Source organism: Ictalurus furcatus, chromosome 11, assembly GCF_023375685.1.
Source record: "Ictalurus furcatus strain D&B chromosome 11, Billie_1.0, whole genome shotgun sequence".
Taxonomy (NCBI): Eukaryota; Metazoa; Chordata; class Actinopteri; order Siluriformes; family Ictaluridae; genus Ictalurus; species Ictalurus furcatus.
The window spans coordinates 8,987,899-9,010,954 of NC_071265.1; the positions used below are offsets into that span (position 1 = coordinate 8,987,899).

Below are 23,056 nucleotides of genomic sequence, written 5' to 3' on the forward strand. Positions count from 1 at the left end.
ATTTTCACAGTTCCTCAGATTGGATCTGTATCTTGTTGGTGCACAATCCTAACTGCAAGTGTCTCGCATATGTCTTTAAAGTGAATGCAGCTGTCACTGCTGTTGTCCTCCATCGCTGTTTTGCCACTTTAGCGACACTAAATGATGAGTGATATGCGCACAAGTGCATTGGGGAAAAGCCACACGAATTCCCATGTGACCAGTCTCATTCATATCACATGGCCTGTCATAGGTTATGTACCTGATCTAGGACCACATACGAATGGTCTCCAGCCTGGTTTGAAAAGATTTCACAGCCCTGTGGAAAAAAAACCCCCAGATCTGTGTCACATTAAGGCAGAAAATTGGATTTGTGTCGTATGTATGTAGCCAAACAGTGCCGTGCTATTTTCTTTGTTTAGCGTTTCTGCTTTGAAACAGTGAAAGATAAGTTCTTTGAGTGTTTGTACATCTGTCTCTCTAGACATGATCTCACTTTTCATTTACCATTTAAAAAAAAAAAAAAAAAAAAAAAAAAAAAAAAAACGGACCACCCTGTCCCCACTAAAAGATTTACTGCCGCTCTGTTTGTGGCTGGACTAATGCAAAAAGGTGCTTAAAACAATAAGGCTAGTCCTGCTGAACCGAAATGCAGCTCTTTAGCCAGCACTTGGGGTAGTTTTTGGCAGGTCTAGATCGGAAACATCTCGCTTAACAAGCCCACAGACAGTTAGTTTGCATTGTTGTAGTTACTTCCAACTGACTCGCTTGATTTGAGCTGCACTTTGTTTCTGTAAAGTGCGGACTCCCCGGTAACCCCCCCCCCCCCCACACACACCCCCATCTGCATCGGCACCATAACCATGTAATCCAAACTGCCATTTAACTTACACTCTACATTTCCCTGAACTGTTAGCTTAAACACTGTTCCTGCAGTTAAAATGCTTTAATATAAACCTAATGAGGTTAAAAAGCTCAGAACAAAGGGTATTATGAGCAGCATTCTGGCTGCAGATGTGTCGGGTCCATTGGCGTGCGCCTGGCGGGGTCGGCATAGCATGAAGGAGACCGGGCATTAAAGGGCAGCGCTCGCTGGCACAGCTCTCACCATCTGTGGGTGTTATGGGTTGGCGCGGCTTTGAGGGCTGGAAAAGCTGGCCATCCCGTGCGCCAGAATAACCAGCACATTGGCCATGAAGGCATGCAAACTGGATGTATTCCTATAAATGGGATTAATTCAAAACACACACTGCAGAATTACTTTCTTTTTTTTTTCTTTTTCATTTCACCTGCTTCTGAATTTTGACTTATCATTTGACCAAGTGTCAGATGGGGGGGGGGCTTCATTGCGCATTCAGATTTTGTGTAGAATTTTATTCACTAAACCACAATTGCTAATTAAAAAAAATCAATCTAAATCTAAAACGAGTCAAGATGGATACACTTTAGAGGGGGTCAAAAAAGTACTTAAAAAAAGAGTATCTTCTATTAGTCTCAATGTTTCAGGTTGTGCTCGGGTACCAGAGATCAGTGCCCTGGATCAAACTAAAGCAAATGTGCCAGCCTCTTGCCTCAAATGAACTTGGTCCCAGAGAAAATATCGCCGGACACCTCGTTAAGAATGTACTAGCTCAATCTTCATATTTTCTCAGAGGAATAAATGAGAACAAAGGGAAGAAAAAAAAACATCAGAATTTTTCAGTAGAATCTACAGTGGGAAGAAGAACAGGGTTGGACTTGTATGAGTCGGAGCTTGGAGAAACAATCTCCAAATGTCACAACAACAGTTCCCCAGACTTGACAGGTATGAAGGTCTACTGGAGCAAATCCAAAACAAGTAGGATGGAAATAAATTGGAAATTACACACGGTTTTTCACGCATGTGGTATGTGCAACCTCGGGTGGTTTCAAGAATCGTTGCTGCCCTTAAGTGAAATAGTTTGTTTAATGATTGTGTAATTATGCATGACTTTTATTTCTGACTGCCAATACTGCTAGAAGGGCCCACTGTGTAATTGGTGTTTGGCTCGTCCCACAACAGGAATGCAACGTCAGTGTTGGTTTGTTTTGTTTTTTTGGTTGTTTTTTTTTTTTTTTTTTTGAGTTTCTGTCTTCATATTTAGAAACATGGAAGAGAGCTACAATGGTTGATTGACTCCTATTCATTAAGCATCATTAGGCGCACGATCTCTGCAGCATTTCTGTAGCTAGTGTTTGCTCCCCCTCTACATTTTTACAATCTATTTTGGCGTCTGATTGGGGGTTATACTGGATAACTGTAACTCAGTCGGGCTGGACATGGCACAGTTCCTCTCTGGGTAGATGGACATGCTTCAGGAATGTCAAACGGAGCTTTTTACCTTCACTTCCTCCCGTCCTGCACTTGCTCAGCATCATATGAGGCCCATTTTGCTTTTGAAGCCTAGGCTCTGGCATTGCCATACATGGGCCTCGCGCACCTCCCAAATTTATCCAGAGACTCGGAGTACACCGAGTCACCCTCACATGTACCTTGGCCAAGTCTCGGAGGCAGCTATGTACAATGATCTAATTTTAGGTGCAAGATCCTCAGTGTGGTGTCTTGCTTGGGTGTCTGAATGTTGGTTTTATGAACTGAATTTGAATTCACTGAGCCAGACACTCACTCAGCCAGACTCACCGGACTTGTAGAAGTGCTTTGTAGTAGTTTTCCCCCTCTCATGAATATTCTCTGGAATATTTAGGATTTAGGTAACACCCTGAAAACAATGTTCATGAATTTGTCATTTGATATGCCACTTAACTACCATTTTTCATCGTCTTGAAAGTCCCATTTCTCACCAACTCCTGAGAAAAAGTAAGGCCTACGAACTGATAGTTAAGCCCCGGTTACGTTTCTGTCACATACCACAACCATAGTCGCAAGTGCTCTCCCTTCCTTTCTTGGCCGAGTCTTGGATCATATGTGCTGGAAGCCCTGCGGCCGTGGCCGCATGTGGAAAAGGGATGGTAATAAAACACCGGGCCTCTCAACTGTTGTCGTTGTTACTCCGGCCCCCTTCACATGTGGAAACCATTATATCCTGTCTGCAGGACTGAAAGAAAACAGGCCGGCCCGTGAGCTGCAGATCTGCTCCAGATTCCGCTGCGTGACCCAGTCTCTCAGCGGGGCCCTCACTGTTTTTACAAAGAGGTTTTGTTATTGCAGAACACCGGGCTCTGTCGGCCCTCCGCTCACACTCGCTCACTTTCTGTGTGGAAGAGCAGACACAGGACACACATGCATACACGCGCACAGTCGATCTGCAAGGACCGATCGCACCCATTCTGACTTGCAATCAGTTCTTTCATTCATTCATTCATTCATTCATTCACACATACTCATGAATGTCCTTCTTATTAACATAGTGTAACGTTAGCGTTTTACTCTTCCTTAGACGGCATAATCAGCCGTGCTGAAGTGCCCAAGAGTCCAGGGCCTGAACATGATGTTTTGTCTATCCTGCTTATTTGGTTCCATGGAAACGGTCACTTTTCTATGAGGCTAGCTGCAAAGCTTCCCTTGTGTTTTTGGTTTTTTGGTGAAGTATAAAGGGAGCCTTATTTTAAACAGTTCATGGTCCATTAAGATTATAGCAGAGTAGATTTTACCCGAGTTAAAAATGGCACTTTTTTTGTTCTTATTGCATGAGAAACAAATCCTGCTCTTTTTTTTTTTTTAAACCTCCGGCTGAAAACTTCAAGGAGTTTTGGATCCACTGTGCTCAATAAGAGGATTTGGGCTTTGTTGGAAGCTCAGTACGTTTGTTAGTGAGATGCAGGATTAGCAAACTGAGTGTGTGCTCTCTGCGCCCAGACTAGATCAGGTTCTGTCAAACAGCATCAAGACAAGAACTCGAGTCTGCTCAGAACTTAGCTGGCAACAAAGTTAGGTTGTGTGTATTCTTGCAAGCCCGACCAAGAAAAAATAAAAGTTCAGTAGGAGATTCTCTAGATGTTTTTCAACCCATCGTTCAAATTAGTTTTCCCAGCTATAAACTGTTATTTGGAAGTATGTGTACACGGACGTCTGGAGAGCCAATCCAATTAAAACCTTCAAGATCCAGAAGCTTGTGACCAGAGAAGTGTACAAAAGATATGGGGCGCTTCGAGTCCCGTTTACGGAGCCTCTGAGGCAGAGACCATGTCGTGTGAAGAAACTTTTTCAGGATCTCGGGAGCTGAGGTGAGTCTCCATTACCCGGAGGCAGAACTTTCAAGACTGAGCATTGTGATTGGTGAAACACAAGGTTCACACAGTAAGAGGTTTTCAAAACCTAGCAAGCAGTTACTCGTGTATACTGGCAAAGGGAAGGTTTCTGTGGCACTTGTGGAAACAATTTGTTTGAATAACTCACTGTTATATAAATGCTTGTAGACATCTGGCTTGTTATTCCTGATGAATTCACTTTCATGCATGCTACACCAGAGCAGTTGAGGTTTGAGTCAGTAGATCATGTCTGAAACACATCGATCTCTTGCATAGCTGCATAACCAGATGCAGGAATTCAGATTTTTTTTTCCCTGCTGTGTCCTTGGCACACAAAAGAACGAGAGTGTGTGTGTGTGTGTGTGTGTGTGTGTGTGTGTGTGTGTATATTTGTATGTTGGTGGCAAAAAAAATAGAAAAGTCACATCAGAGGGGAGGCTTTGGGGACCTCATTCTAGGCCAGTAGCCTTTGTAGTTCAATGAGCCCATGGCTGCTGGGAGCGTGAGCTGGCAGTGAGTTGCAGAAGGAGGGGGATGAAGGTAGCAGCAGCAGCAGGAAGCTCCACATCAGCACACACTCATGCCTTCTGTTCTCTGCGCTTTCATCTTCTCTGTTTGGACCCAGTTTCATCACCACTGCTACAGCAGCTAGACAGCTGGCTACATCACCAGTGATGCTGTTTAGACAGGTTTTGTGCTTGCTTGTTTGTTTGTTTATATATATACACACACACAACTGTCAAAAGTTTGCGGACACTCGACTGAAATGTTTCTCATGATCTTAAAAACCTTTTCATCTGAAGGTGTATGATTAAATGTTTGAAATTGGTGTTGTAGATAAAAATATAATTGTGCCAACATGTTAAAAAAAAAAAAAATTTTTTAAACGGACGACTCGGAGCGAAATATTCTGAAAAGCAGCCGATAAGTGTCCAGCGTCGGTGTGAACTCCTTTAATACTGTTTACAAAGTATCTCGGTAGAATTCCTCAAGAAATCGGTTGAGAAAATGCCAAGAATACATTTCTGGAAATTCTAGACAAAAAGGGCATCTACTTTGAAGATGCTAAAATATAAAATTATTTTGATTTTATATATATATATATATATATATATATATATATATATATATATATATATATATATAAGCGTCTCCCAACACACCAAGAAATCTGTGTCAAATATTTAAACAAAAAACATTTTTGTTCATGTGCACTCTGTAGGGCCCCTTCTCTTTCATTCTATCCTTACTTTCTTTATTTTCTTTACTTTCTTCTCTCATTTTTTCATTCAGTTTCTTATTTTATTTTTTCCTCTATCCCTGTTTATTCCTCTACCTGTTTCAGTCCCTCTTTCCTGAGATTTTCTTTCCTTACTCTGCTTCTCATTCATTCATTAATTTTTATTTTCTCTGCATATTTCTTTCCTTCTTTCTCTCCTTTCTTTTTCTTTCTTTCTTTATTTCTTCTTCTCATATTTTCCTGGATTTAACTGCAATGCATGTGTAGTATGTGTAGTATGTGTGTGTGTGTGTATGTGTGTATATATATATATATATATATATATATATATATATATATATATATATATATATATATATATATATATATATTATATATATATATATAAATAAATAAAAATACACATACACAATAATACAATATATACAGCGTGTGTGTATATACCATATACAATACATTTTATCTGCTCATATTCTCATATTAGAACTTGGCAAAGCCTGACCTGACCATGTGTGCACCCACAAGCAACTAACTACAAGCCGTATGAGTGTGAGCTCAGGGTTTGCATGTGAGCATGCTGAGGTATCAGCATATAGATTTTAAGTCAGCTCATGATCCTGATCCGGTGTGATTTTAGGTTCAGTCCAGGATTAGAACACCTTTCCTGCTTTCCCTCGATGGTACGATCCCTAATTCAATGAGGATTAGCCGGACAGGCTTCTGGCTTTGAAGATGCATGACTTGCTAACAGGTTTATTCTCCTCCACGGTGTCATTACAGCGGAAGCTATGGCGTTGTCATGAGTGCTATGGAGGCTTCTCTCGGGTGGGTCAATTTAGATTGGGCACTTGTTGATTAAATTTCGAAATCAGGGTATAAATCTTTAAAAATCTGAATTAATGCTAAGATGATGTGCATGTTGCTATATGGAGGATAAACGAAGTGAAGTGGGTGCATTTTTGGAGTTGAGTGCGGTAGTGAAAATCCTGTCTTATTATGAAGTCAGGGCTTTGTTTGAGTGGATCTCCCTGACCATGCCTCTGTTGAAGAATGGTCGAGTCAGCAAGCATGGATAAAAAGGGCACAATAAGCTTTACCCATTTCAGGCATCTATTGAAGCGCAGTTCAGCTTAACCCGTGGGTTAATGAGATTAATAATCTCTCAGGCCACCCTATCCTGAAGCCAAAGCAGCTGCAGCCAGACTTCGTAGCGAGTTCGTTGCAAGTGGATTGATTTTGTTACTCTCCAGGATTTGGTGTGTGTTAGCTAGGAGTGTAACACAATGCCATTATCTGTTCAGTTCTCCAAATATTTGCATCCATATTTGTATTTTCTCCCAAAAGTGGGTGTGGCCTGAACGGAGGGAAAAAAACTCCAGAGATGGAAATGCCTGGCTCTGACGGTTCCTCAACCTCAGCTACACCAATCGAGTTCATAATTAGTCTCAGCTAGAGATGTATTCAATCCTTTATATAACCAAACTAGAACTCTAATTTAAAAGGCCATGATCCTGATCAGGCATTTACTAAGGATGAACGAACAAACCTTGTAAAAGTATTAAGCAGCCAATCGCATGCTCGGTCGTTGTATAATCTCTTTATGCGCATTATTCTGGATTATGTTGTGTATTGTGTACTGTGTATTGTGTATGTGGATTATTCTGTATTATGTTCAGTGTGAATAGGTTGTATTGGGTGACTATTTTTTGCATGTGAGCTGGTTAATAGTTTGGTTAAGGGATTGTATATCAGTCTGTATCTTGGTGTGTATTCGTGTGTTGCGCGACAGCTAGCTTATATTACAATAACATAGTGCAGGTCCCATATGCACGTCACGCTGTCCTCATTTCGAGGTTTCACTCTGCGTACGTGCCCTTCGGAAGGTTCAAGGACCTTCCACGCAGCAGGTTCGCCGTCTCTAGTTAAGGCTCTCAGGTTTCAAGCTGTGAAATTCCTGCACGGCATAGCCATAGCTGTGAAAGCCATCAGAGTGGCTCGGGAAAACAAACGCTCCAGAGTGGGAACGAAGTGCTCACGCCACTGCTGGTGCATTTTCATTTCACTATAGTACACAGGGTAAGAAAGTGTGTGTGCTTTTAGATTCATCCTCACTTTTATTTAGTGCGCAAGTCTTTTCAGATGTAGGATGCATTCTGTGGCGTACGGCCGCCATGTTATCTTACATATAATAGGCTGCAGGTTCCCAGAATAAGGAAAAAAAGTCGTACGTCTGTAGTGCTTCTGATTTATCGGGGCTAAAGCAGGATCATCGACTATGCACCATGGTCTGAATACAGTCCCAGCTGGTATCAGTGGGCTGAACCTACGGCTGTGCGATATGGTGATTTATACAACCGTTAGTTTCACATACTATGTTTACATGGACAGCAGTAATCTAATTATTGACCTTATTCTGAATAAGACAATATTCTGATTAAGGTGTTTACATGAGTTTCTTTTAGAATACTCCTTTCATGTTCCTTTTTACGTGTTATAGAACATAGAGCGATTAACGGCACACGTCACTGCGCCACGCCGTCCCCTCCAGAATTTCACGTATCAACATACAGTTGGTCTTCGTTATGGTACCGTATACAGTTTTGGGTGTTGCATTTTTAATTTTTACGAAAGCTTCAAGTGCGGTTAATTATTAGTCATGCTGTACGTGCAAATAGACGACTGCTTGGAGCCGTGGACTGCGTCCCAAACCGCGTACTTACAGTCTATATAGTAGCTGAAATACATGCATTTCACCTACTGTATAGCAGGTAAGTACGCGGTTTCGGACGCAGCCGTGCTCTCTTGTTTGCTGTCAAACAGCACTGCCGTGTGTGTACGTGTCCCGTCACAAAACGCGGTGAAAACTCCCACACGACGTTAATAGAGTGATTAAAGTGTGTACATGTCTGTAATACACGTCGATAATGCGACTAAAACAGGAATACTCCACATGTCTTAATTCGATTTGTGTTTACTTCGAGTATGACTTTAGCCATCAATAAGGTGATCAATAATCGCTGTTTACATTGTAGTTTCTTAATCAGAATATCGTCTTAATCGGGTTAATATCGGATTATTGCTGTCCATGTAAACGTACTGACTGTGGGCATCACTCCGCTTGGCTTTGTTTGCCATGTAAAATTCCTTTTCCTAGTTTTAACAGTTACTACAGTAAAGTTAGCAACATCAGTGGACATGGCAAATGTTTCAGTTCGATTTAGTTTTTATTTGTATAGTGCTTTTAACAACGGACATTGTCTCAAAGCAGCTTTACAGAAATATTTAAACACAGGATACAGATTTTAAGTGTGTGAATTTATCCCTATTGAGCGAGCTGGTGGCGACGGTGGTGAGGAACAACTCCCTTAGATGATATAGCGGTAGAAACCTTGAGAGGAACCAGACTCAGAAGGGAACCCGTCCTCATCTGGGTAACAACAGATAGTGTGAAAGTAAAAGAAAGTTCATTATGGTTTTTTATATGAAATCTGTTTTGTTGAACTAGTCCAAATGATATCTTTCACAATCATAACCTTTGGCTAAAAATATGAAAGCTTGTCAGAGTTGTCAATGAAAAGGAAGAACGGATGCCAGTTTTACCGGTAGCACAGAAATGTACAACTCACCGTGAGCTAGCTAGTGAGCTAGCCGCCGTGCTATAAAGTGAATGCGGCTTCTTCAGGATCTGTTTACATTTACATTTATTCATTTAGCAGACGCTTTTATCCAAAGCGACTTACAAATGAGAAAAATACAAGCAAAAAAGTGTTTCCAATAGTCACATACTCGATGTGCATTTGTTGTTTATAGAACTGTCGTCTAAAATCATTCGGAGTCATGCTGTTACGTTGAATATCTGCACAGCTGCGATAAAACACAAAAACCACTGTTTGAGAACAGATTGACGTCACTGAGGTGCGAGCTAGGAACTAGCGGTGCGCTGTAACACAAAACAAAAACCAGCATGGAGGAGCGTGAGACAGAGCGAGACTCCCTGCAACACTCCGACACAGAACAGGCATCAGCGTGTTCAATAGAGTGTTTTAATATTTACTTTTTAGATTTGGTACTCACATTGTTCCTATTTCCACAGTGTTATGTTTTTCTTGTTCTAATTTGCGATAGTTCTGTTCAGTGTCCCTTCCAAATAAAAGGAGAACAGAAAAATCGGCTTTCTGTGGTGTTTACTTCACAGGATTGTCAATAAGCAGTCATGTGATTTATCGCTAGCTAATTATTTTCATGAATTTGAGAGAAGATGATATATATCATGTAGGAATGGGCAATATCTTATCGGTCTGAAAAGGTCAGCGTAAACAGGGTCAAACTTGAATTTGAGTTAACTTTGAGCACAGCGCCAAGGCGTCAAATCCAAGCGCTGTGCGCCGCCTAGTAGGGATGGGTGATATCTTCTCGCTTGCGATATACCGGTAGAAATTCTCCCCACAATAAGAATTAGTCTTCCCGTGATAATAACGATAAAGCCTAGTCGATGACGTATTCCTGTATGTGACGGCGTGCGACCCGTTCGCAGCTCACGTGCAGAGCGAAAACAAGTACGGTGGAAGACGGACGTGAAGCAGAGGAGGAGTTTATCGCTACACAAGGAGCTACCTCTACAATCCGGAACTGGTTTGCTTACAGAAAAGCAGTTTTACTTTTAGATCAATGTTTGTGTTTCTGAGGCTCTCAAGATCACAGCTATCACTTGTAGATAAAAACAGTGGTGCATGGTACTATATTTATATCGTCAATGATATCGTTATCGCAATAAAATTGCAATATCGCAGAAAATATCGTGATATAGTTTTAAGTCCGTATCGCCCTTCCCTAATATCATGATGTACATCATTTCAAGATAAGAAATGATCCGTATCATAATGTACGTTTTTGTCCATATTGCCCAGCCCTAGCTGAACTGGAAGAATATTAGAGCAGAGCAGATCTACTTATGACAATAAAAACCTGGCTGTAGTTCAGCAACTCGTATGCATTTATGTAAATGAATTCGCTCAAGAGAGCTCATCAGACTAGAGAATACCCACAGGGCTAGAGACTTTAGCTCAGACCTTCATGATTTTTATATATATATATATATATATATATATATATATATATATATATATATATATATATATGTGTATATATATATATATATATATATATTTTCGTTTACCTTCTCTTGTCTGATTAGTGATGAAAGAGAACGTTTAAATCCGACTGGACAGAGATTATATTTGATATTTTGAAGCATGCACGATATGTATCGCTGTATTTAGGTTCGCTAACAAACCGTCAGCAAAGCAATAGTGTTTTTAAAATAAACCAAAAACTGAATGTCTATACACAAATGAATACAAATATTTTATCATATTAAAGATTCAGTTCCCAGTCAGATCTTGAAATTGTTATAAAAATACTGATGATGCCTGTGAGATCTCAGAAATGTGTATTGTGCCTAATTTTATCACAATAACGCTACTGTGGGCTTTGGTCATTAAACTGTAACTCTTGTCACCATTCAGTCATGTCAGTTGCTTATCCGGATCCTTTCTAAGCCCAGAATTGATGCAACTGGTCCACTGTAATTCTTTATTCTCCATGGCTGATTAATCTCAGTGATAACATTTACATGGACAACAATAATCCGATATTAATCCGATTAAGACGATACTCTGATTAAGAAACTAGCATGTAAACAGCGATTATTGATGACCTTAATCTGATTAAAGTCATACTCGAAGTAAACACAAATCGAATTAAGACATGTGGAGTATTCCTGTTTTAGTCGCATTATCGACGTGTATTACAGACATGTACACACCTTAATCACTCTATTAACGTCGTGTGGGAGTTTTCACCGCGTTTTGTGACAGGACACGTACACACACGGCAGTGCTCAACCTTTTGACGTCAAACAAGAAAGCACGGCTGCGTCCGAAACCGCGTACTTACCTGCTATACTGTAGGCGAAATACATGTATCTCGGCTACTATATAGTAGGTAAGTATGCGGTGTGGGACGCAGCCCACGGCTTCAAGCAGTCGTCTATTTGCACGTACAGCATGACAAATAATTAACCACACTTGAAGCGTTCGTAAAATTAAAAATGAAACACCCAAAACTGTATACGGTATCATATCGAAGATGAACTGTATGTCGAAACGTGAAATTCTGGAGGACGTCGGACGGCGTGGCGTGGTGATGCAATGATGTGTGCTGTTAATCGATCTATGTTCTATAACATGTAAAACAGGAACATGAAAGGAGTATTCTAAAAGCGACTCATGTAAACACCTTAATCACAATATTGTCTTATTCAGAATAAGGTCAATAATTAGATTACTGCTGTCCATGTAAACATACTGAGTGATAACGGTACGTCTGGTTTTATTGCCAGGGCTGCACATCACTGCACAGTGTTGTGGTTGTAACGATTATCATGGTTCTATTAAGATGGTAAGATAAACACTCTTGTTTGCATGCAGCTGCTTAGCTTATTGCCAGTGTTTACACAGTTTCAATAAGTGTGGAGCTGGAGGCACAAGTGTCAGGCGTTTACAGAGTGCAAGACCTCTGAGTAAAGCACCTGCTGCCTGCATTAAGCCCACTGTGTAATTCTAACTGGTACAATGTTGGATTAGGTTTATGGCTGTTCGCTGTGATCGTGAGACAAGGCCACCTCCATGTCTTACCGAGTCGTACAGTCCAGTAGTTACAAGCTTGTTTGAAAATTTGCGAGGTATATTTTATATTGCCTGTGAAGGTTTTGGGGGGGGGGGGTTCTGACTATCAAATGACACCAAGCATCCACCAACACTGTGTAAGAAATTAGTGAAAGAAAACAGCAGTCATGGTTTAATTTTTTTTTTTTCCCCTGAATGAAGAAACACATTTCAAGTCATTTTACTCTGGAAATCATGCCTGTATATTTTTAATAACTTCTTGTAAATGATTTTTTTTTTTTTCCCCTGCCTCTCCAAATCACAGCCTGCTTCCCTGACCCTGCCCACCAGACATTAATATTCATAAAGCAAATCATATACCAGTGTATAAAAGTGTGTGAAAAACGGCCCTAGCTGTTATTTCATATAGTGGGATGATTGATTGCAGCGATGGCCGGGCGCGATGTTAAATAGGAGAGCTGAAAAAATTCTACTTGCTAGCAGTCACTCAGCATTACTATTAGGAAACCATTAATGTTGAGGCTTATAACACTGGGTCGCAACGTATAAAACTATTACACACACACACACTCACTCTCTGTCTTTCTCTCTCACACACACTCACTCACTGATTCATTGAACGACATTAGAGACCGCACTGATTTTTATCTTTTTGTTTTTCCGGTGTGTAGTCATGCCGTGTTTTGAACAAGAAGCAGGTTAAACGGTGAATGTGGTTCTGCTGCTGTTCGTGATTCCACAAAAAAAAAAAGCTCCACTTCAACGTAACAATAAATAAGGCTTCCTTCCTGTCCTCCTTTCCTTTTATTCCTTCCTCCTTTTATTCCTTCTAGGGCCGCAACTAATGATTATTCTGATAATCGATGAATCTGTTGAATATTTCTTCGATTAATCGGTTAGTTGAATTAACAGGCCAGTTTTTATTTTCTGTATTTCGAAAGCAAACAAACGTTTTCACATTCTGCCCAGTGTTGTCCTTCAAACATTGTGCAAATTGAAGGCTATGAAAAAGGTACTGAACGTATCTATGTGGATCACGCTATACATTGTGCAAAGGATTTTTAAAAATATTAACATTAGATTTTGAAGGAAAAAACAAACAAACAAACAAACAAAAAATCGATTGTCCACAAGCTTTAAAGCAGAAATTCTATCACTGTATTAAAATGTTAAAAAAGATAAACAAAAGCACAGACTAAGTGTTAACTGGTAAGAGGTTGAATGTTCTGCAGTAACACACATTCACTCGTCTGAACACGGTAACTTCTTACTTTATTCTGTAAATGTATCACACTTCCTACATTTCTATACAATTCCATGTTCTAACCCCATTACAGTTACTGCTCTCATAAACACAATCTAAATCTAAAGTTTCTAAACATCGCTAATCACAGCATCATATTTGATTGATGTGTGGACTCGCGCTCGTTCGTGAAGTTTAACGGAGACTCTCTCGCTGTCAGGACGAGACTTTATATAAAATGGAAATACTGGTGTGAATTTCGAACATGTACAGATAAGGATATAAAGGTAAAAGTGTTATTTCTGCGCTGAAGAAAACATGTCTGGAACACATTAAACAGCACACGCATGTGTCGCAGCATCTGACACGACGAGCCACGTTAATACACTTCCGAGTTTGTTTGAAGCGCTTAATATAAAACACTCATGTTTTGGACGACCTGCATCGTGCACTTTTCCCTCAGCAGCTCACTCTGTGACCTCCGCTGTTTTTCAGACGAGTTTTAGTCATAGAAATGCGCTTTTCACCATCGTGAAGTGACATCACTGACAGGGGTTATCCACAGTGACGTCACTGATGGGGGGGGATATCCACAGTGACGTCACTGACGGGGGGGGGGGGGGATATCCACAGTGACGTCACTGACGGAGGGGTTATCCACAGTGACGTCACTGACGGGGGGGGGGATATCCACAGTGACGTCACTGACGGGGGGGGGGGATATCCACAGTGACGTCACTGACGGAGGGGTTATCCACAGTGACGTCACTGACGGAGGGGTTATCCACAGTGACGTCACTGACGGGGGGGGGGGGGATATCCACAGTGACGTCACTGACGGAGGGGTTATCCACAGTGACGTCACTGACGGGGGGGGGGGGTTATCCACAGTGACGTCACTGACGGTGGGGTTATCCACAGTGACGTCACTGACGGTGGGGTTATCCACAGTGACGTCACTGACGGGGGGGGGGGTTATCCACAGTGATGTCACTGACGGGGGGGGGGGGGGTTATCCACAGTGACGTCACTGACGGGGGGGGGGGGGGTTATCCACAGTGACGTCACTGACGGGGGGGGGGGATATCCACAGTGACGTCACTGACGGGGGGGGGGGATATCCACAGTGACGTCACTGACGGAGGGGTTATCCACAGTGACGTCACTGACGGAGGGGTTATCCACAGTGACGTCACTGACGGTGGGGTTATCCACGGTGACGTCACTGACGGGGGGGGGGGTTATCCACGGTGACGTCACTGACGGGGGGTTATCCACGGTGACGTCACTGACGGGGGGGTTATCCACGGTGACGTCACTGACGGGGGGTTATCCACGGTGACGTCACGGTGACCTCCGCTGTTTTTCAGACGAGTTTTAGTCATAGAAATGCGCTTTTCACCATCGTGAAGTGACATCACTGACAGGGGTTATCCACAGTGACGTCACTGACGGTGGGGTTATCCACGGTGACGTCACTGACGGGGGGGGGGTTATCCACGGTGACGTCACTGACGGGGGGGTTATCCACGGTGACGTCACTGACGGGGGGGTTATCCACGGTGACGTCACTGACGGGGGGGGTTATCCACAGTGACGTCACTGACGGGGGGGGGTTATCCACAGTGACGTCACAGACCCGACTAATCCATAATGACAATCATTCTCCATTATTTTAATTATCGTTCAGTTGATGCAGCCCTACTTCCTTCTTTTCTTTGTTTATTTACTTTCATTCCCTCTTTTCTTTGCTTATTTCCTTTCTTCTTCCAATCAGTTATTTTAGTTCTTTTCCTTCTTTCCTTCCTCTCGTTCTTTTTTCCGGCTTAGCTCTGATAGGCTGTGTATTTAAGCCAGTGCTGATTGTATGTGGTTTGGGACACAGCCCGTGTGGCTGACCTCATGACGCGGTGAAAACACCGATCCCAGCGCGTTGTTCAGATCAGTCTGTAGTGGGATGTAGATAACGTGTGATATTCAGCACTCAGGTGAAGAAACTGAACTGAATACAGCTTTCATCGTTCCCCCTGTGTGCTGCACCTCCTTCGAGTCCAAACCACCAAAACAAATGCAATATTACGTTTGGCTTACTGTAAATCTTTCCCGATTTCCTTTAAGCCAAGCTTTTGCTGGTTTAAGACGTAAGGGCTGTTCCTGTGTTCTGCCTGTTCGCGATTACTGCAGGTCTTTCAGGGGAAAATGGCATTAGTGAAAATTGCGTAAACATAATTCAAGGAAAAGGAGCGTTTACTTCAAATGTTTCTACATACAAGGAGTACCTGATAGCATTTAATAACAGACTTCAGCTAACACACACTCTCTCTCACACACACACACACACACACACACACACACTTTCTCTCTCTCTCTCTCTCTCTCCATCTCTCTCTCTCTCTCTCTCTCGCTCACTCACACACACACACTCGCTTTCTCACACACACAGACACACAGACTCTTTCTCTCTTGCACACGCACAAAAGTAAAAGTACTCCACTTCAGTTTAACAAATAAGACATCCTTCCTTTCTTCCTTCTTTCCTTTGCTTATTTCTTTTCTTCTTTCAATTAAATATTTTTCTTTCTTTTGTTCGTTCTTTTTTCTTTCTTTTCCTTCCTTCCCTCTTTTTAATTCTTTTCCTTAATTCCTTCCTTCCTTTTTTCTTTTTCTTTTCCTTCCTTCCTTCCCTCTTTCTAATTCTTTTCCTTCCTTCATTCATGCCTTCCTTCCCTCTTTCTTTTTCTGTTCCTTCCTTCCTTCATTCCTTCCTTCCTTTTTTCTTTCTTTTTCTTTTCCTTCCTTCCTTCCTTCCCTCTTTCTTTTTCTTTTCCTTCCTTCCTTCATTCCTTCCTTCCTTCTTTTTTTCTTTTCCTTCCTTCCTTCCTTCATTTTTTCTTTCTTTTCTTTTCCTTCCTTCCTTCCCTCTTTCTAATTCTTTTCCTTCATTCATTCCTTCTTTCCCTCTTTCTTTTTCTTTCCTTCCTTCCTTCATTCCTTCCTTGCCTTTTTCTTTTCCTTCCTTCCTTCATTCCTTCCTTCCCTCTTTCTTTTTCTCTTCCTTCCTTCATTCATTCCTTCCTTCCCTCGTTCTTTTTCTTTTCCTTCCTTCCTTCATTCCTTCCTTCCTTCTTTCTTTTTTTTTCTTTCCCTTCCTTCCTTCCTTCCTTCCTTCCTTCCTTCCCTCTTTCTTTTTCTTTCCCTTCCTTCCTTCCTTCCTTCCTTCCCTCTTTCATTCTTTCTTTTCCCTCCCTCCCTCCTATATGATGAGATTAATAAATCTGATGAAAAGATATCTGATGATGTAATGAATTCGTAGTCCGAGTTCTCGGATATTGAGCTATTTAGTGTGTATGATGAGGTACTGTATGATGTGGCATGTTGATTTGGATGTCATGGTTTAATGCCTTGGTTTGAAGTCATTTCTGGATCAGGAACACAGTGCTGTATGTGTATTAGGATGAACCGCAGTGTGTCGGATCTGGTGGGAAAAACAAACTAAGCAAACTTCTCTGCTGGGCCTTTTCACCATGCCTACAGATGGCAGGAAATCTCATTCCCGTATTTCAATCCAGTTCATTCTAGTTCACTGAAATGGCCGTGTTTCTCAGTTTTCTTGGAAGCACATCTCACTGAGCCTTTATCTCTTTCTCTCGCCCCCACAGAGAATTTTCAACTCCTTTGTGTACACGGAGAAAACTTCAAACGGCGAGACCGAGGTGCAGCAGGTGAGTAAATTCTCTCTTTGTGTGTGTGTGTGTGTGTGTGTGTGTGTGTGTGTGTGTGTTTAGTCTCCGGGGCAAAGGACGGCAATTAAAATTCGACAGCGACTGTCTGGTTAGCTTTGAAGCTTACTTTGTTTGTCTGTGCTGAACCACTGGAGCTACTGAAGCGGTGAGAGTCAACGGTCCCGCGCTGTATTTAAGGCATAACTTCCACAACGTTAAAGACGACGTGTATAAACTCTCCATATTTAATTAGAGCGCTTTTTGCACTTTTTTTTTTTTAACTTTCCACTAGTTGTATATTTTAATCAGTCGGCATGGTGGGTTAGATGTCTGAGAGTATTTCGTGTTCTTGAGATTAGACCCTCTCCTTGCACAATCTGCAGCTAATATCTGATTCTCTTTTAGATTTCCGATGGGTTGCATTTTCCTTTTCAACATCCGAGCGTGCAGAACGGATGAAAAGTAGTGTTCGAGGCTAACAGGGACTCGTTTACAGTATACAGATTAATGGAATGTTCCTGACAAATGATAAACAAAGAAACAAATATATAAATAAATGCTTCAGTGTTGCTATAAAACCCATAACAATAAGTAAAAGCAAGTATGCACCTGAATATAGAACTGCTGTGTGTGTGTGTGTGTGTGTGTGTGCGCGCGCGCATGCAACTGTGTCTATGTATCAGTCTGTCTGGTTATGTGTCTGTCTGTCTGTGTGTGTCTATCTGTCTTTCTCTCTGTGCATGTCTTTGTGTGTGTATGTTTTTGTCTGCCTGTCTGTCTCTCTCTCTCTGTGTACATGCAACTGTGTCTATGTATCAGTCTGTCTGTCTCTGTGTGTCTATCTGTCTGCCTCTCTGTGCATGTCATTGTGTGTGTGTGTCTGTCTGTCTCTGTATATTTTTCTGCCTGTCTCTCTGTGTGTGTGTGTGTGTGTGTGTGAGAAAACATGCAACTGTCTATGTATCAGTCTGTCTGTCTCTGTGCACGTCTCTGTGTGTGTCTGTCTCTGTATATTCATCTGCCTCTCTCTCTCTCTGTCTCTGTGTGTGTGTGTGTGTGTGTGTGTGTGTGTGTGTGTGTGTGTGATGTCTCTGCAACACACACCTGGCAGGAAAGCCCAGAGCTTGAATATACCAGGATCGGGTGTAAATTTTTATTTATTTATTTATGCTCAGGTTGCCTTGCCAAGAAAATCCCCCTGTGAGCGAGTCGTTCCTGTGATGCTAGGTCTCTCCTGCAGCTGTTTACTGTCCGTTAGTGAGAGATTAAGCCGTCTGTTGGCACTCCGAGTGTTCCGGCACCTCAATAACTACCAGTACCCTAATGTCTGAGCTTTGGGAGTAGACGATAAAGTAGTCGGCCTGCTGAAGTGACGCAGACCCAAAGCACCTGGGATTATAGCAGTTATTTCAACAGTGCATCACTTGTTTTATTTCGCTACACCAGTCATGAAAATGATCAGAAATGGTAGTACATCTCTGAAATAGAAACATTCCCCCCAAATCCCCCGCCCCACTGTGTGTATAAGTGTGAAGATATCCATGAGAGCAGAGTATTTTTTTTTTGTTTTGTTTTTGAACAAAAGATCAAATTTCTCACAGCCTTCTTTGCTCATATTTATCAAGGGTGCTAATATTAGTGGAAGGCACTGTATGGGTGTGAAGGTCAGGTGTCCACAATCTTTTGGACATATAGTGTAATATAGTGTTATAGATTTGGTTCCTGCATAAACTGTCTTCTAGTGCATTTTCCGATCTCCATCTTGGATGTTCTGGAAATCTGCTGTGTTGCTGGGTTTTGTAATGTTGTGGCACATCCATGAAACAAGTTTCTTCCCTTTGTCTTACATTCTAGCAGGAAACGGTCATTCTCTTCCCAGCCTCTATTTTACTCTTTTGTTAGGTTAATAATGAAACCACAAAACACAAGCTCCTTTCTCCCAAAGACTCTCCCATGTCAGAAAATGACTTCCAACTTCATAAAGCAAGTTATTTATTGATTTGGTTTATTGCATGGAGATTCAAATTATCATCGTAATTCCTGAAAGATGCCGTTCCATGACGTGGACTTTTACTTTTGGAGTAAAAACTGAAATCAGATGTAGCTTTCTATAAATAGTTTGTCTTCAAGGCAGATCTTAATGATAGTTTAAGTCATAAGTGCTGTTCAACTTTTCTGTCTGTTCACAGTTTTGACTCTGAAGGAAACGTGTAATTGGTAAAAAAAAAAAAAAAAAAAAAATTGCTTCAACAGACATAATTCGAGGAAATTGCTTGTTTATGTTGAGAGTATTCTGCTATAAGAGTAGTACAACGTTAGCTTTGAAACGTTTCTACTGAGTAACCAGTGACATTCAGGTTGTGTGTTCTGAACCACAGACGACTTGACCGTGCTGAAGTCATGACATGGCACGTCTGTAGAGGGAGGAAAACCACCTAGTTAGAATTATTTCCATGTCTTTGAGACAAAAAGTCAAAGGTCAAAGCTGACCTGAATGCTTCTCTCCTTTTAAAAGCAAAGGGTTCTGTATTTTGAATGTATTCATTCATCATTCAGTACGTTTACATGGACAACAATAATCCGATATTAACCCGATTAAGACGATACTCTGATTAAGAAACTAGCATGTAAACAGTGATTATTGATGACCTTAATCTGATTAAAGTCATACTCGAAGTAAACACAAATCGAATTAAGACATGTGGAGTATTCCTGTTTTAGTCGCATTATCGACGTGCATTACAGACATGTACACACCTCAATCACTCTATTAACGTCGTGTGAGTTTTCACCACATTTTGCGACAGGACACGTGCACACACGGCAGTGCTCAACCATTTGACGTCAAACAAGAGAGCACGACTGCGTCCTAAACCGCGTACTTACCTACTACATAGAAGGCGAAATACATGTATTTAATCTACTCTATAGACTGTGAGCACGTGGTTTGGGACGCAGCCCACGGCGTTAAGCAGTCGTCTGTTAGCACGTACAGCATAACTAATAATTAACTACCCTTGAAGCTTCCATAAAATTCAAAATAAAAACACCCAAAACTGTATACGGTACCATAACGTAGATCAACTGTACGTTAATACGTGAAATTCTGGAGGGGACGTCGGACGGCGTGGCGCGGTGACGTAATGACGTGTGCTGTTAATCGATCTATGTTCTATAACATGTAAAACAGGAACATGAAAGGAATATTCTAAAAGCGACTCATGTAAACACCTTAATCACAATATTGTCTTACTCAGAATAAGATCAATAAGTAGATTACTGCTGTCCATGTAAACGTAATCATTGTAGTGCATTGCGTTGTGATCTCCTGCCTCTTTACCTGAGAAACTTGTATAAACTTTAGAATCACAGATACAGTTTTATCCGATGATATAATTGTTATTGCGTGTAGATTTTACCTTATTCATGAGTTCTCGAGTCTGTCACGCTTGACCTCCTTTCATTGTGCATGTTTGGATTTGCTCAGTTTGGATCTTCTTTTGTTATTCCTGATACCGGGCCACACATAGCCCTCTCTGAAGGCTTAGACTTTTTCCCTTCACCCAGTGTTATTTTTGGTAGAACTACGATCCAAATTTACCGCTGATTTGCCGAGCTGTGTGGCTGAGTTGCACACGGTCAATGGGTCATGGGCTATTTCTCCATATCCTGGACAGACTCTATGTTTTTGCTAGACATCTGCCTTTTTTGGAAATATGAGCAGGGTTAATAGTCATATCGCAGCCATTATCGTGTATTAGGTGCGAGTGTGAGTTGTGTTTGGCGTGCGTGTGCGTGCGTATGACTTGCGATGTGGTTGAGAGTCTTAATGTCATTTTTTTTTTTTGTGCGTGCGAGCATCCCGACAGTGTTATTGCGCATTGCTGCTTCGCTAATTGAGCCAGCGTTGAATGAAAATGCTGGTGTGCGTGTAATTTATGTTCAACACCTGGGGGGAACCCTTACTGGCGAGCCAGTACTGCCCAAGCTCGTAATTTCCCTCTGGGAACTTCTTACTGAGTAAGTAAGCCAGAGTGCATAGAGGTGCAGTTATTTCGGCATTAAACCCTCACACGAGAGGCATGCCAAAGTTCTCACGCTGATCCGCAAGCTCATCTACACCGCACACTTCTTTTGAACTGAAGTCGTTTATCTGCAGCGTGAGGTGTAGGTTATATTTGCAGTGTATGTCTAATTCTGATCGATTTCTTGTCTCTAAGGTTGACTCTTGCTCTCTTTGATGTAGACTGGGAAAGCGCGTTAATCACTCACTTCACCGGCAGCGTTAATGAAGCAAGTCGTCTGGAATGCAGCCTGTGCTGCTTCACTTTAGGTTATCACGTTATTTATGAATTTCAAATGAGTATCCATAACAGCATTGAAGCTTTTCAAGTCTGTTGAAGTGCTTTCAGTGTTGGCCAGGTTTTTCTTCGGTGGTGACGGCGAAGATTTAATATTCGCAGACAAATCTATCTGAGATTTCACCCAGCCGTCAGAACAAGGGTTTGAATTGCCATAAGTCACACCCATTTGTGTCCAAGAGTCCAGGCTTGTTTCCCTCAACTAACTGTCAATTCACGGAATGCCAGCCAATCACATGTCTCAATCTTGTCATATATAGATGAACTCCAGCCATTTCCGCCCCCCCCCCCCCCCCCCCCCCCCCCAAATGACCAATAACTCGTTTGTCCACGAACTTTTCCATTCTTCTGGTGGTTTTTCTCCTACATTTGACCCGACTTGGAAAGGACACGGGGTGCTTGTGAGCGTGAATGGAGTAGACATGTCGCTATAGGTATATTCACAATTTACATCCTCCGACATGTTTAAACCTACCGTGACAAATTAAGCTAATCTCTTTCAAACCGAACAAAGCGGGCTAAACAGAAAGCAAAACCAAAAGTTCATCCATTTTTCCAGCCTCAACAAGAAGCCGTTCGCGGTTAATACAAAGTGCCGGAAACAGAGCAAGCCACTGCCGACCGTGAGAAAAGTATCAAGGCTCTTGAAAACGAGCGCCTTCTTGCTAAAGTAAACAGTTAAATTTGTCACTCCAGAAATCAAAATATCTGTACTTTGGGCATTAAAGAAAACGACAAGAAGGGGCACGCTATTGAATTTGGTGTGCAACTCATGCCAAAATTGCTAAGAAAAGACAACCTTGCTATGGCTGTAAAGTTCGATCAGGTCCACTAATTGTCCTGGCTGGCTGCTGCATAGGAGCTAAAGCAAAGGATTGTGGGATATATTATAGGACAGTGAGGTTTATAGCTGTTTTTCTTCAGATGTACTGGGATTTCATTGTAAATAGATGACCATACAGTGGGGCTTGAAAGTTTGTGAACCCTTTAGAATTTTCTATATGTCTGCATAAATATGACCTAAAACATTAGATTTTCACACAAGTCCTAAAAGTAGACAAACAGAACCCAGTTAAACAAACGAGACACAACTATTATACTTGGTCATTTATTTATTAAGGAAAATGATCCAATATTACATATCTGTGAGTGGCAAAAGTATGTGAACATCTAGAATTGGCAGTTAATTTGAAGGTGAAATTAGAGTCGGGTGTTTTCAATCAATGACAGTCAGGTGTGTGTGAGCACCCTGTTTTATTTAAAGAGCAGGGATCTATCAAAGTCTGATCTTTACAGCACGTTTGTGGAAGTGTATCATGGCATGAGCAAAGTAGATTTCTGAGGACCTCAGAAAAAGAGATGTTGATGCTCATCAGGCCCCAAAACCATCTCCAAAGAGTTTGGACTCCACAAATCCAGAGTCAGACAGATTGTGTACAAGTGAAGGGAATTCGAGACTAATATTACCCTCCCCAGGAGTGCTCGAGCACCAAAGATCACTCTAAGAGCAAGATGTGTAGTAGTCTGCGAGGTCATAAAGAAACCCAGGGTAACTTCTAAGCAACTAAAGGCCTCTCACATTGGCTAATGTTAATGTT

General features: G+C 41.6%; 1 protein-coding gene across 1 annotated transcript in view; it reads left to right on the plus strand.

The window, feature by feature from the left end:
- The window catches only part of cachd1 (cache domain containing 1), a 99,332-nt gene that overhangs the window by 25,451 nt on the left and 50,825 nt on the right, over window positions 1-23,056 (plus strand). The window contains exon 2 of the mRNA XM_053635765.1: window positions 17,035-17,097. Within this exon, the coding sequence (XP_053491740.1) occupies window positions 17,035-17,097 (63 nt within the window). The remainder of the gene's footprint in view (window positions 1-17,034; window positions 17,098-23,056) is intronic.